The 15,079-nt window shown below is 35.7% G+C and overlaps 1 protein-coding gene across 3 annotated transcripts; it reads left to right on the forward strand.

Moving 5' to 3' along the window:
- Positions 1 to 4,264: 4,264 nt before the first annotated feature.
- Positions 4,265 to 14,325, forward strand: LOC105197784. Of its 3 annotated transcripts, none has more exons than XM_011164342.3 (3): positions 4,265 to 5,059; positions 7,731 to 7,885; positions 8,342 to 9,543. In XM_011164342.3, exons 1-3 carry the CDS (start codon positions 4,934 to 4,936, stop codon positions 8,472 to 8,474), a joined length of 414 nt encoding a protein of 137 aa, XP_011162644.1. In that variant the 5' UTR covers positions 4,265 to 4,933; the 3' UTR covers positions 8,475 to 9,543. The 3 variants fall into 3 exon arrangements, with proteins under 3 accessions (XP_011162644.1, XP_025992071.1, XP_039311131.1); XM_026136286.2 differs by lacking the exon at positions 8,342 to 9,543 and adding an exon at positions 12,829 to 14,325 and having other exon boundaries at positions 4,266 to 5,059; positions 7,719 to 7,885; XM_039455197.1 differs by having other exon boundaries at positions 4,267 to 5,059; positions 7,719 to 7,885.
- The last annotated feature ends 754 nt before the right edge of the window (positions 14,326 to 15,079 follow it).

The following is a 15,079-nucleotide window of genomic DNA, read 5'->3' on the forward strand; positions in this document are numbered from 1 at the left end:
TTTAAGAATTTTTTCTGTTTCGCGTTATGCACACATTTTTATAGAAATATACGTTTGATTTAGTGTCGGAAACCCAAATCAAATTGTTATTGCGATTGACCATGTTTATATTGATGACATTTTTCGAAATGGAAATTGGAACGTACTCACTATTAACCTTGTTAATTATAACAAAAATTTGATTCGATTTTACACCTTTTGGATTCCGTCCTCTATCGTTCGCATGTAATGCTTCGATACGAAGCAAGGTGTTCCGTGTGATGTGGTTTTATAATTTTCTCAGATAAAAAAAAAATAAAAATACTGCATTACATTTTGCTGTGAGAAAATCCATGTAGAATTAATCCATGTAGAATTAATCCATGTAGAATTAATCCATGTAGAATTTCACTTTGCGTTGCAAAGTACATGCTGACAATGAAGGGTACTCGGACTTTCTCACTACATCGCGCGTATTTCTGCTTTGTAAAATTAATTTTCATTTTCCTAGGAAGCGTTCAGGCAAATGCTATTTGCTTAAGGCCTCGGAAATGGTAGGTATTTGAACACAAATAAATGAGTGAAAGTCATTTGATCAGGCAGATAGTATTTGTCTAGTCAAAAGCTATTTTCCCAAAATAACTTACGACGATTATAATTTACGCCATTTGTACATAAGAATCATTTAATAACTGTTGTATGTATATTTGTAAAAGTGGTGAAAAATAACATCACTTCTCACACAAACACAAACGATTCATCATGTGTAGTAAAGAATCAAAAAATAATAGATGTACAACACTAACGGGTAAAATTCAATTATAGTAATAGTATCTTTCAGTTAATTTTATAATTTATAGATTGTTAGCCTTAAATCCTTTCAATCAATTTTCCAAGTCATATCTGCAGCTTTAAAAATTCAGAAAATTCTTTTCTGTTATTGCAAAAACAAATGAAATGAAAAAAAGGACACACACACACACACACACACACACACCATAATATTTATATTGGGCGAATATTTTAATTCATGCGCAACTGTAACTTTGTGTTCTCTGTAAAAGCTGCATTTGCGCATAATGCGATTGATCAATCAATGAATTAAAAAAACTCTTATTATCGCGTGGTGTTGTGCCGTTTTATAAAACGCTTCGTAAGATTTCTTTATCTTTCGCGGCGAGTGTAACGCTCCATTATATAGATGTTTGCTTATCTCGAACATACATCAGCCGTAAAAGCGAATTCTATAAAAAAGAAAAAGAAGGAAGGGAAGGAGGAGGCTAGCTGGTTTGATAAACTGCGTAGTTTCTTTCCGGTAGTGAAGTGACGCAATTCGGATCTCAGGGCGGTCATAGGCCACGAACGCCTCGTTTCACACCCTCCTCGCTGATTCCTTCTTCGCTCCAACCGAACGCAGGAATGTCATGCGACAAAGAAACGATTCGTCGCTACTTCTCCTTCCTGCAAGAGGCGAGAGTTTCACTTGGGGTACATGTCGAGAAGCTTATGACGCGAAAGTTGTACCGTCGTACCGTTGTACCGGTTGTACATCGAGCAACAAACCTTCGCGGATACATCTTTCTACTAATTGTTAGTCTTCAGAGAGTATCAACAATTTTAGCGCTAAATTAGCCTGAACTAGTCGTAACCACAGCGGTTGCAAACTATATTTTGTGAATATATGCAATGAAATAGGCCAGGCATTGCTCGATGGCGAAAAGACGAGAAATATAGAGGAAAGCCTAATAATTAATCGTTTAGACACCCAATTGGCACGCATCTCATTGGCATCTTTCTTCTCTCTTTTTTTCCTCCTCTTTTTGAAGTATACTATTATTTCAAACCTATATTATTATTTGTATTATTATACGTACTATCGCATTCTTATATATTCGTTACGCAGATAACATACAATACATTATGGTCGCATGCACGCACGAAATTGAATCGTTTATCGCACGATTTACCGCTTTACATAATGAGAAAAAATTTTTTGAAAAATTTAAATGTAATACATAGTCTGATACGTAACTAAATAACGAGTTGGTTTAATTAATTCTTAATTGTCTAAAAAAGTTTCGATTGACACGAATAAATTATATTTTCTTTTTTTGTTAAACAACTAAATAATTGTTCAATTCAATGTTTGATTGATCGTATCGGCTTACATACTTGAGTTTTTCAACAAATTTTTTTTCAGTGCATATAGCCATGGTGGTAGACGCGTCGCGTCGCATCGCTTGTAAGGTGATGCCTGACGTAAATGATAAGTTGTCTTGCTATTGGTTAAGAGGTCGACAAGCCTCCGTCGAGCCTCTACATTCTCTGACTCACGTGTAAATACATGTGTGTATGAAGTTATCAATTTGACAGAGAGAGAGAGAGAGAGAGAGGGGGGGGGAGAAAGAGGAGAAAGATAGAAAGATAAAAACATGGACGAGCGCAAAGTTCTCGCGGGCCTTTCTCAAACGATAATAATCGTTGCAACGCTTCATCGATGCAACACGACCCAGGATCGCGTCAATGCCTCGATCCTAGATCCCAACTCGAACGGCACGTCCGAGAGCGTGACCTATGACGAACACGCATTCTACGTCGATTGGTTAAATTAAAAGAATAGGGAAAATTGTCAACGATGAAGAAATTTGTTTGTGCTTTACAAAGCTGAAGTTGCTTGAGTTTATTACTACTGAAAAATATCTTAATAGTAGCAGAATAAGACGAGACGATTGTTTCAATGTCAAAGTGGAAACGTTCAAGTTTTTCAAGACCCGTTGGAACCTTTTAATAAAACCAGATAAGCTTCTTTGGAAGCTTTTTGAGAAGAAAATCCTATTTGGTTTAAGAAACATTCACTTCAGGCAAATTTTCATTTGACACATAGGTGCATTGCGATGAAAAGTAAGATCAAATTGAAAAACAAGATATTTATTACGAGAGATCATGTACCACGCGCATCTTGCCTTGCGACAAATTTTTGTTAAAATATGCTTTGCTAAAAAGAATGTCAAGATATTTTTTAAGAAACAAATTATTTTATCTATATATCTTCATATCGAATCTTTTCTATCAGAAATTTCGCGCGCACGCGCACTAACATGAAACTTTAACTGTTTATATGTAAACGGAGCGGCCCGCTTATTTGAATTTCGTTTATCTAAGCAGTAACATGTGTATTTCATCACACACGTTAAAAATTTCGTTATGTCATTTATTTTAGATCCCCACGTTTTTCATTCACAAGTTTTACTCTTGTGTCGTTTACCAGTTTTCCAAGTGATATTACATCAGACATAATGAATAAAAACACGCATTTTAGAAACGCAATTCTGCCTCTCTAATTAATGACGTAGAGATGTTTTAATCTCTTTCTCTCTCTCTCTCTCTCTCTCTCTCTCTGTGTGTGTGTGTGTGTGTGTGTGTGTGTGTGTGTGTGTGTGTGTGTGTGTGTGTGTGTGTGCGTGCGTGCGTGCGTGCGTGCGTGCGTGCGTGCGTGCGTGCGTGCGTGCGTGCGCGCGCGTGTGTGTGTCGATCAATGTATCGCTGAAATATTTCATGTTTTCTTGTACGAAATGATATATGTTAATACAATGATGCATGTGTTTTCCAAGATAACGAATTAAGGATGAAAAAGAAATAACACGAAACGCGATAGAATCTATTGAAATACAATTTACTAATTTCTAGTTTGAAAAACGATCGATACGTTTTATAGGAGAAGCACTCTTCATTGTACATTTTCAGATAGTAATGCGTAGTGACTCTTTCTCTTTTTTTTCAAAAAGTATGCGGAACAAAGATAAAGCAGGAATAAAGGATCTCTCGTTTCGGATGAAGAAACGAATGCAAAGAGGTTAGCAAAAACGATCGACACGCGCACGCGCCAAAAGAAAACACACTATTTTTCCCCGCTATTGAAGCACACGTGCTCCACGCGCGTGCACCCACGAGATCTATCGATCTTGTTAATCATGAGGACGAAACGAATCGAAGCTAGTTAAATGAAAAATCGCGTAGTTGTCTTATTACACGCATTTGTTGTCGTCGTTATTATTATTATTATCATCATCACTATTGTTATTGTAACGTCTAAGAGTAGTTTCCCTCTCTTCTTTTCTCTCGTCATATTGGTGTCGTTCTCGCTTCTCGCGCGCGGCGGCTTCCCTCTCCGTACGTTTCTCTCGCTCTTTTTCTCTCTCTTCTTGTTTCTCTGCCTAAATCTTTCTCCCCCTCTTTCCACAAGCTTGGCAGCAGCTAGTCCAGCCTATATAAACCTCTGATGACTCAAAAGCGTCTTCATTCTATAGAAGAAGACAGTCTAGGTGTTAAGTCTTCCGAAGACATCCGGCGTATAACTCATTCACTGACGACAGAGAGAGAGCGTGCAGCGATCTCCTGGTATATTTTAAGTGAAAAAAGAGCATCTCCTCCAAGAGAAAAAGAGAGAAAGAGGGAGGGAGAGAGAGAGAGAGAGAGAGAGAGAGAGAAAGAGAGAGAGAGAGACGCATTTCGTTTCTATATTTTGACGTTTCTGACATTTTTGAATTCAACGAATAAAACAAACTTCGTCGCGTTTACGTTCCCGCGAATATTCCTGCAAACAGCCTGCTGTGGAGCTCTGCTGCGCGAGAACTTGTCAGCAGAGTCTCAGCGGAAGAAACCGAACATTCGCGTTTCGCGTCATTTGAATCCCGTACGCCGTCGCTTCACGCCGCTTCACGCTGCCTCACGCCGTTTACACTGTTTACAGTATAGTGTTTAAGCGTTATTTCGCCAACGTGCACGTGAAGAGGATTCGTCACATCGAGGACTCGTCGCATCGCGATAAGGGCAAACGCGTCCACGCAAAAGTACACCCCCACAGATCCTGTAGCATCCAATACACGTATTGCAAGCGGCAAGGCGCAACAAATTTGGTATCATCTCCGAGAATTTTGTGTGTGTCTACGTATAAATGGAAATGTCGAGTCCGAAAGTAAAAACGAGTTACCGCAACGTGCGAATATTCTTCATCGTCATCCTCGTCGTTACGCTGTGCTATCCGGCTGTTATCGATACGGCGGCGGTGGTTCGTTCCGAGGTAAGATTCGACTACGAGTTGACGTTCCAAAAATGATGGTGAATGATTAATGTAACATAAAAGAAAAATCTGATGAACTGCTGAATACAATTTGCTATGTACGAATTAAGATAGAAGTAAAGGAGTTGACATTGGCGACAAAGTGAGAAAGAGGAGGAGGAGGAGGAGGAGGAGGAGGAAAAGAAAAGAGATGATCCGTAATAGTCAACGGAAGTAATGTGTAGTCACCACGATTCGCGTGCGCGTTGCTATAGAATGAATAGATAGAGAGAGAAAGAGAGAGAAAGAGAGGGGGGGGAGCAACATGAGAACATTGTCTTTTTTTGAGAAATTATGTAGTTTTTTTTACCGGTTTTGTTTAAACACGTTTAATGTAAATATCCATATGACAGACGATAAAAGAACGATTACGTTCTTTTCACGTTTCACGTTTTCCTCGAGACACTTCATGTCATGTAATTGATGTTGGAATACATTTCATAAATATAAAAATTCATGCGTAATCTAGTTACACGAGATTGATTTCAATGCACTTATAAAATCGGTCGGATGGTGTTGGGAGAAATGGAATCAGTCTCACCATTATATATAGTTTGATTCTCTACATGAAGATGTGCAACTTTGCTCCGTTTAAATTTAACGATTAGAATGATTTTCAATCGCGAAAGCGATTAAATTTCTCCATACTGATATACTGTGTAATATGTATACGTATGGTACGTGTGAAGAGAGTAGAATGTCAATTTTTAGTAGGCTTATTTGTGCTTTTGAGCAACGCGTTCAAGAATATTTAGGTACATCATATGCATACTATATTGAATACTATCGGCACGCTGACGCATTCGCAGTCTGAGTAGTTTCATTCATGAATCGAATTTATCGAGTCGCCCCGTCTTCCTTCGCTCATTGCTCGTCGCTCGCTATTTGATAAAGAACAAATCATAAATTGAATCGAATCACATGAGCTATGATTCTACGGCAATTTTACACTATGCGCGTTTCTTATGGATCTCGTTGCAGCTGTGAGAGAGTATACCAGCTGCCACGAGATCACGCATGATTAATCTCTGAAAAGATACAAAGTTTACATCAATTTAATTGTAGGAGACTACATATAGGATTATAGATTATAGGAGAGAGTGCAGCCCGCTCTTATGACTTTAATCATAAACGTAAAAAAATTTCAATGTACATCCATTCAGAGTTCACTACTCGTCAAGTTACAATCGCATTGTTACACTTATAGCCACGCGATTGAATTATCGTGTCGACGATGCCGCGATGATAAGAGACTATAAGTTATAGGTACATAAGACGCGACGCGGCGCGGCGACGCTAGCCTTCTCCTTTCAAGTAAAATACCAAGTGCACGTCGATCGAACATTCGTTTCCAGATTGTATATACAATATAATAATATATCTGTAGAAAAATCTTTCCTACGTCGTATTTCCTAGGTCGGATCGAAATAACGAAGATAGCTTTTAGGAGAAGGCGACAGAGCGATATCACGCGAGACAATATCGCGCTTGACATGAGAGGCTATCGAGTCTGCGGATTTGTAAATTGCGCTATTGGATTGCTACTCTTCATTCAAGAAATAACGTTAACGTCATTAACGTATAACGTGCGTCATTGCATCTCTCTCTCTCTCTCTCTCTCTCTTATTTTCGTTGCTGATTTGCTTTACCAGACGGAAACACATACGATATTTCGCAATATCTAAACCCTCTTAACTTAAAATTGTCACAAAGTCATCATTGAGAGTTGACCCTAGCTCCCCATATATTTTTGGTTACTTTCCTCCTCACCTATGGGTTTATGGGAGCCTGTAATTTTGATATGCTATATCTCTGAACAGAAAGCATATTTTTTAGCTTATAATATATGAAATCGATATCTGAGAGTCTGACCCGAATCAAAAATATTTTATTCTCAAAAAATTACAATTAAAAAAAAATTGTGTTGCTCAAAATTGCAAAAAAATGAGTACTCGCATAAAGTTCGTCAGACCCATTTGTACGGAGCTAGGGTTACATTTTGTATATTTTATCGTAATTGCAATTGTTTTTTAAATTAATTAATTAGCTTGTTACGTAGAAATTTATGTAAGATCGCTGAATGTTTGCAATCATTAGTAAATGTGACTTTTGTGTGATTTTTTTTGACAAGTTTGTAATTTTGCAGGAAACAATAAGCATGCAATAATTTTTAAGACACGATCTGTGTACGATCGTGCACGATTCTTCCTCAAATAGAAGCTCCCCCCTTCCCCCTCCCCCTCTTTGATGGTATAAGTTATAAGTAGTTCTCGATGATATCCACAAGAACCGAATCGTCAAATAAATTATCGAATAATTTGTTAAGCTGCAGATAGAGAGTGCTTATGATACGTTTCTCGTCCAAATATAGGTATGATATATCAGAGATAACTAGGAGAGACGGTGATTAATCGCGAGATGCTAGCAACTTTTTAGTTTGTATGATTTATTCATATGAAAAGTAAGCGGTATATTTTGACCGACGGTATTAAAGTTAAATATTGGCATTTAATTGAAAATGAAGTGCCCCTTCCCCATACACATATGCGCGCGCGCGCGCTATCGCCGCTACACACATTTCTGTTTCTAACTACAACAAATTCGGTATGTTTAATTACAGAAACTGTTGCAGCGAATACTGTTGCGAGACTCTAACGCAAGGATTCCACGAGCCACGGAAAACAATGACGAAGACGATGCGTCAAAACGAATTTGTCATAACGCACCCTGCGGATGGTCGGTCTACAGTCCATATACGCGTAACGTCGATTATTTTATGAAAAACACGTAAGTTAATTGTAACTATTATTACTACTATTACCTTGTCATTTATTATAATAATGTCAAAGGCAATTCGATACGCGTGTCTGGGAGGCAAAAGGATCGACTTATAGCCAAGAATCGATAAGACGATAACTTGGGATAAATTAAAAAAAGAATTGCTTGTTAATTATAAATTGAATTTATGTCGTACGTAAAAGTAAGAATTTTAACAAATTTGAAAAATTGTCAATTGTTAAAAGAAAAGGAAAAAAAAGAAAAGAAAAATCGTTGAGATAGAAGACGGGGAAGAGTCACAAGGCACAAACGCGAGGTGTGTATGATGAAATAACGATGTAGAGAAGAGAAGTATAGCGTACGGGTCGCGCGCGAGTTGAGAGATTTTTGTCAACGACTACGTGACTTTCCTATTCGATTGCCCCCGTTCGTTCCTGATTAGATTTCTCCGCTTGATTTGCGCAGTTGCGTGTGCCTGAATGAAAGCTACAAGTGTGTGCGCGTTGGGGACGATCTGTCCGCGAGCGCGTACGTGTACCGCTGTCGCCAAAACACGACGGCGGATGACATCGAGGCTCCCAAAATGACAACGATCTGAGACGAGGTCGGCGGCAGATAGGAGGTCTCGTGTCTCGTCATCGGAATCTACTCGCCACGCCAACTCGGTTACCACACACACGCACACGTACGCACGCACACGCACGCACGCACGCACGCACGCACGCACGCACGCACGCACACACACACACACACACACACACACACACACACACACACACACACACACACACACACGAACGCCATCGTCGTTCGCCTTCGCGATCTGTCAGCTGGGCCAACTTTTGAACTCTTCGACCCTTGGATTCTTCGATTCGACATCTTCACCGTACGTCTCGACAGTGATTTTCTCCTTGATTACACCGAATCCTCGTTATTATCAAAGTTGAAATTATCACGAGTGTACAAATGGCGCACGCGCGCAACGAATTTGACTATCATCCCCCACCAGAAAGAGGAAATTTCTTCTCGGATCAATTTTATAGCCAGGAATAAACTTTTCACCCGTTATACGAGGTGAAAAGTTTTATATATATATATATATATATATATGTATGTTTTTCATACACAGACTTTCTTTTCTTCGAATAAACTCGCTCGCAAACGATGCTTGGATCACATTCGCGCATTAATAGTTTCCCACAATGAGAGAATGCAAAGCGGCGATTAACGATATAACTATCAATTAATCGTATCTCCATACTTTCATGTATCTCGAAAGTCACATATATGTACATATATTTGATCCTTGTATCTTTTCTACTTTTATTTGCGCTATCACGATGTACTTTAACTTTCAAACTCATTTATCGATTACATTCGTATTCGAGGATCGATTTGCGTATCAGCATGTACACTAAACGTTCAACTAACTATTTTGAAATTTACGTTTACTTTCGAAATACATCTTATAAAATTGTTTAATATTACTATATTTAACGCACGCTAAATTTGCAGCGCAATTAAGAACTTGTCTCAATCGTCGATCGACCGCATACCGTTATCTATAGAATTGTAGATAGGGGGAACCGGGGCATAATGGGCACACAGTAAGGTTTAAACATATTTAGAAAAAACCAATTACTTGGTTTTATACTAAAATATTGTTTGGAATGTCTATTATGAGAAAAACTTGTATTACAAGCAACAAAGGACGAAATTATTGTTTTATTGGAAGCGTGTATTAACTTTACTATTCTGTTTATGCGAGGCACCGCATTATGGGATACCGCACAAAACTTGTTTATTTTCCAAAAATTAATTCAAAATTTCTTTTAAGTGACTTGGAACACGCAATATAAATAAAAGTACATTATTGCACGTCTTTAATTAACTAATTAAGAATATTTTTTTATTAATTTTATACACATACACACACACACACACACACACACATACATCCCTTAAATACCGGTTCCGTAAAATACGTAAACACATTTTCGGGTCTGGGAGACTTTTTCAACTTTGAGAAGCTATAACTTTGGTTCCAATCGATATTTTTTAATCATCTTTTTTTTCAGATGAAAGTTTAGAATCTCAGAAATATGGCTGCATAATCGGCATTGTCGAAAAATAGTTTATTATGAAGTTATAAAAAAAAATCATTAAGCAAAAATGAGAAATTGTCCAAAAATCCACTTTTCCTTTGAAAAATCATATTTCTGCACCAAAAAACTTAAGGACTTTAAGATACGGCGTTTCAAAGCTAAAGAGTCATACTTTCAAAAAAACAAAATAAAAAAAAATAAAATTATGTCACTGCCATTTCTATTAAAAAATATACTTACGTAACAAGGCGAATATGAGGTATTTTTGATTAACTCAAGATGTCTAAAATTGAAAATTAATGTGTTTGATAATTTATTTCGGACCCTACGCAGAAGTCCTCTTTTTTCACGGCACTATAGTATTTTAACTTTAGACAGAGTAACATACGCGTATGGATCTGTTTGAACGTGTTTTGTCCAGTTTTTTTACACAAGATTACTCACAAAAAAGTTTCACTCACACACTATATGGGTCTCATTGACCCTAACAAAACTTTACTGCCGTGCCGTCTGAATTCTAGTTGACTAAAAAAGTTGATCAACCATATCAATCGAAAGAGGAGATTTCAAACTTTTTTTACGTTCTGGTCCGAACCTTCTATCTCATTCCGTCTTCACACAGCAAGCGTTCGAAACTTCATACGGGATCTCTCAGACCTACTTATATGTTTAAGGGATATACTATATGAAAATTAAAATATCTGTGTGTTATAATATTTAATTAAGACATATGATATAAGACGTTGCAAAACAACGTATATATTTTTAGTATAGAGAGAAAAAATAAAACATTTACGGACATCTTGTGCACTATTATGTCCCGTGGAGGCGTATAGATATTATATACGTCTCCAAGTATATAATTTACTTTAGTTAATATAAAACATAATAGGATAATCAATATATATAGTTGTATAAATATTTTACTTTTTAAAGTGACGAGGAAAGATCATTTAATAATATGTAATTGTACTTACGGTAATAACAAACAGAACTTTATTATCGCTTACGTACCTTAACATGCAAATGTAACTGTCGAAGAAATTGCAGTACTGTTCATTGTCAGTCACGATCGAGGAACACAGCGAACACATTAAACAATTTTTAGCAGTTTTCAGTTAAAAAATAATATGTAACAACCGATAACAGCATAGTGATAAGATTTACCTAACAGTAATTATTGCGTAACATTTTATTACGGTAGCATTTCTGTAAAAGGTTATCGACTATATATATATATATATATATATATATATATATATGTATGTATGTATGTATGTATGTATGTATATCCGTATTATATGTTTAACCCTTATAGGGAATAACTTCATTATTCCCTAGGTTTCCTTATGGTTCTCGTACTCGATTTGGAGGAAACCGTAAAATTAAATGCGTTTGTTTGATATGTTAAATATGCGTTAAATGGGCGTATAAAGCTGAGCGATACATTTATAGCAAACGAACAGCAGCAAGCATTGCACACGTATAAGCGTTCATATCGATCGTGCATGAATTTTCTTTCACGTATCGCCTCATAAAGGAATCAACCCAAACACGAATCGAATCGACGGACGTTCTGTCTCTGCAGTATTCTTTGAGATTCTTTCTACACTTGCTGAATATGAACAACGAACGTTCGCGTTCGCTGTTTGTTCGCTAATTGTAAGTGTGTACTCAGCTGTGTACTAAGATAATATATATACGAATGAATACGATGAATGGGGTCTTTGACAATACCCAAGAAAATATAATTTTTCTTACATATTTTCTTACCTTCCTTTGTACTTAACGAAGCATTCAAAAAATAATTCTCTCGATTCCTTTTCGTATAACAATAATAACAATAATAATAATTATATTAATATTATTAATATAATAACGATAATAATAATAATAATAATGACAATAATGATAATAATGGAGTATTTAAAGCGAGAGAAATTACGGTCCGCGCTTTTATCCGCTACTTGACAATCGTGCGAATGTCGATATAAATACGAATATGATTGCAAGTTATTTTATCCGTGACCTTTTGCTTTAATCGCACGGGCAAAGTTGTCGAGCTACAAAACCGCGAACAAAGCAGATTGTGCCGAATGCAAGCACATTTATCGTAATCCTTCAAGTAAGGAGTGAAAATGAACGCGAATCAAATCAAAATTGTACGTGTACGTTCGGCGAAAATTTTACATGTACTACGTCGACGTTTTCATCCATACGGCACACAGAAAGATTGTCACAGCAACATTGCCAGCAAAAAGATATAAATATTTCATCGCAAGAAAGTTGCGAAATGTTATTACATCATCGCAATCAATATTACAATATATTTTTATGTGTTTCATAACATTTCAGATGCTATTATATTACATTTTGACACGGATATGTAACTTCCAGGAGTATGTCTCCGAATTAATTTTTACACAGAAGAACTAAAACTGTTGCTATCAAAATACATCTCACTTTCGTTTTCAAACTCGATTTTGGAGATTCTTACCTTCAAGAAATCATTTCATTAGAATGTATGTGAAAAATCTCATAATGCTGCGCGCCTTTTATATTCTAACTTGTGGTTTTTTATTTAAGAAAAATAGAACTTTGCCGTATTTATCTGCATAGTAGCATATAACGCTCGTGGACAAGCAAAATATAAGATAACATTATTTTTCACAGTGTCGTTCAAATTGTATTGCTAATTTCGTAAAAAAATCTTTGCAATGTTTTTGCAATATTGCATTGCAATACGCAATGTTGTTGCAAATTTCTGTGCTGTATGGCAGTTGACTCATTTGGAAGTAAATTTTTTTAAAACTATCAATTTACATAATATCTCTCTCTATTTTACAGATACTTAATGACTGACGCTATGCAAAAACTCATTGTGTTTAGATCTTGATCTTGACGTTTAGATCTTGATCTCGACATGCAGCTGAGACCATATTTTTTAATACAAGTATCAACGTCCCAATAAACGTGTTTAAGAATTAAGAAATAGGATAAGTATTTCAGTTTGTTTCACTCACATCACGCGATATTTCATTTATGTGAAATACAGGAAATGTAAGTTATTTTTATAACAATTAAATATCAATAAATCAACGATTGATCATTATTGTACAATTATACATACTGTCTAATTTTATCACTTTTAATACAATAAAACAAAATTGCAAGATCTTTGTGACTTTTCGAGTTACGTACCTATTTTTACTCTCCTCGAGTATCATATCGTGTATTCTTGCAAAATATATGTATATAGGTTGGAATCAAAGTGCTTTGAAAAGTGTTATTATGAGCATAAAATAGAAACTTTTTTACAACTTCATACACACATACGCGCGCGCGCGCACGCACGCACGCACGCGCACACAGACACACACGCACGTATAAGCTATAGAAAAAATTGTAGAAAGAGAATAGCTTTTTAATATTTATAGTTTATTAATAATTTGTGTGCAAAATATATCAACATTAAATTATTATCTCGAGTAGTAAAATTGCTTGTACATTTATTTTTCATATACATGCTTAAAAAAAATTAGCAACTTTTTTTGTAAAATACGGTAATATATAAGTCAGAAGTAATCAAACATCGGGAAGACTTTTCATTTCATTCTCTACTTTCTTTCTCATTTGGTATTGACAAATTAATTTTAATCGGCTAAAGAAATGATATAGAAAGGAAAAAATAAACAGAGATGTTTATTTGGTTCAAGTTAAGCGATAATTTCGGAATACGCAATAGACGAATGCGCTACGGCATCCGTAATATTTTAATTTCTACTAATTTTAATAATTGAAGTAACTTAACTTATTAAACTTATTAGATCATCATATCGTAAATCATCTTCAAGTAAATAGTCAATTTAGATTGAATATTTCATCATCCATCTTTCCACACACACACACACACACGCGCGCGCGCGCGCGCATACACATTTTCTGCTTTTTTATTTTTTCCTTTCTCCTTATTTATCTTCCCTTCTCTTTCTCTTTTTTCTTCTCCATTTATTTCGTTCACGAGGAAATATTTCAATAAATATACAACCATAGTATCATATTACGAAAATTACGCGATTTGCATAATATACGACTTTCCATTATGTTATAATTAAATATTTATTTTATATTCTTTTTTGACTATCTTATCTTTTACGATTTCTATCGACGGCATAATATATATTTACTGTACAGATGCGCGTTCCGAGAGTTGACAAAAACATGATAAATGAACGGGACAGATGTCGCATCTTCTATTGTTTATCACGGCATTTGTATAAGGGACATGATCATTTAATTCCCAAATATAAACTATGAACTGTTCTAGAATTTTATTAAAAAAAAGAAAAACCATATGGCTATGAACGTGATTACGCGCATAAGTTGATTAACGTTCATCTTTCTACACTTTCTACAATAATGCACCATTTCATTGACTGTTATATCTCATAGGTATTTGTAGATCATATCCTAGAATGTGCTGTAAAATATGTGCTACTGAGAAATCGCATTTTATTACATTCATATTATACGCTACAGACATAACAACCAGGCATGTCATATAATCGTGCGTGGTATGAGTGCACGCGCGCGCGCATATGTCTGTCGGTCAATGACTTTCCAGTTAATTTTCACGCCGCATCAACTTCCAATACGTTCGGCTCTATCGCACTGTCCAGGAACATTACCGTTTTTATACCTTTGTTTATTAATTATTTTATGTTATAGAACTTGGAAGGTAAATAAAACATAAACTCGAAAGTTATTTGCACATGTTTATACATGTATGTATGTATATATATATATGTGTGTGTGTGTGTGTGTGTACATATGTGTGTGTTGTGTGCGTATGTGTGTGTGTATGCAGATGAATATATGTACATGCTTAAGAATGTGTATGTCTAATTACAAATAAATAAATAAATAAATATATATATATATATATATATATATATATATATATATATATATATATATATAGATGTAAACAAGGATTTCATTAAAGACAAAATTAAAAACATCAACTAAAATAATTTCTAATTCTCTTAAAAATTTGTTATTGACAGTTGACCTGATTCCTGATTAAGTCTCGAATGAA

This window comes from Solenopsis invicta, chromosome 11 (assembly GCF_016802725.1).
Source record: "Solenopsis invicta isolate M01_SB chromosome 11, UNIL_Sinv_3.0, whole genome shotgun sequence".
Taxonomy (NCBI): domain Eukaryota; kingdom Metazoa; phylum Arthropoda; class Insecta; order Hymenoptera; family Formicidae; genus Solenopsis; species Solenopsis invicta.

What these genes read in the sequence shown, in the direction of transcription:
- LOC105197784 (XM_039455197.1), top strand. Translation starts at nt 4,934, where the DNA reads ATGGAAATGTCGAGTCCGAAAGTAAAAACGAGTTACCGCAACGTGCGA. An exon ending in CGGCGGTGGTTCGTTCCGAG is followed by an intron (nt 5,060 to 7,718) that starts GTAAGATTCGAC and finishes GTTTAATTACAG; the next exon opens with AAACTGTTGCAGCGAATACT. An exon ending in GATTATTTTATGAAAAACAC is followed by an intron (nt 7,886 to 8,341) that starts GTAAGTTAATTG and finishes TGATTTGCGCAG; the next exon opens with TTGCGTGTGCCTGAATGAAA.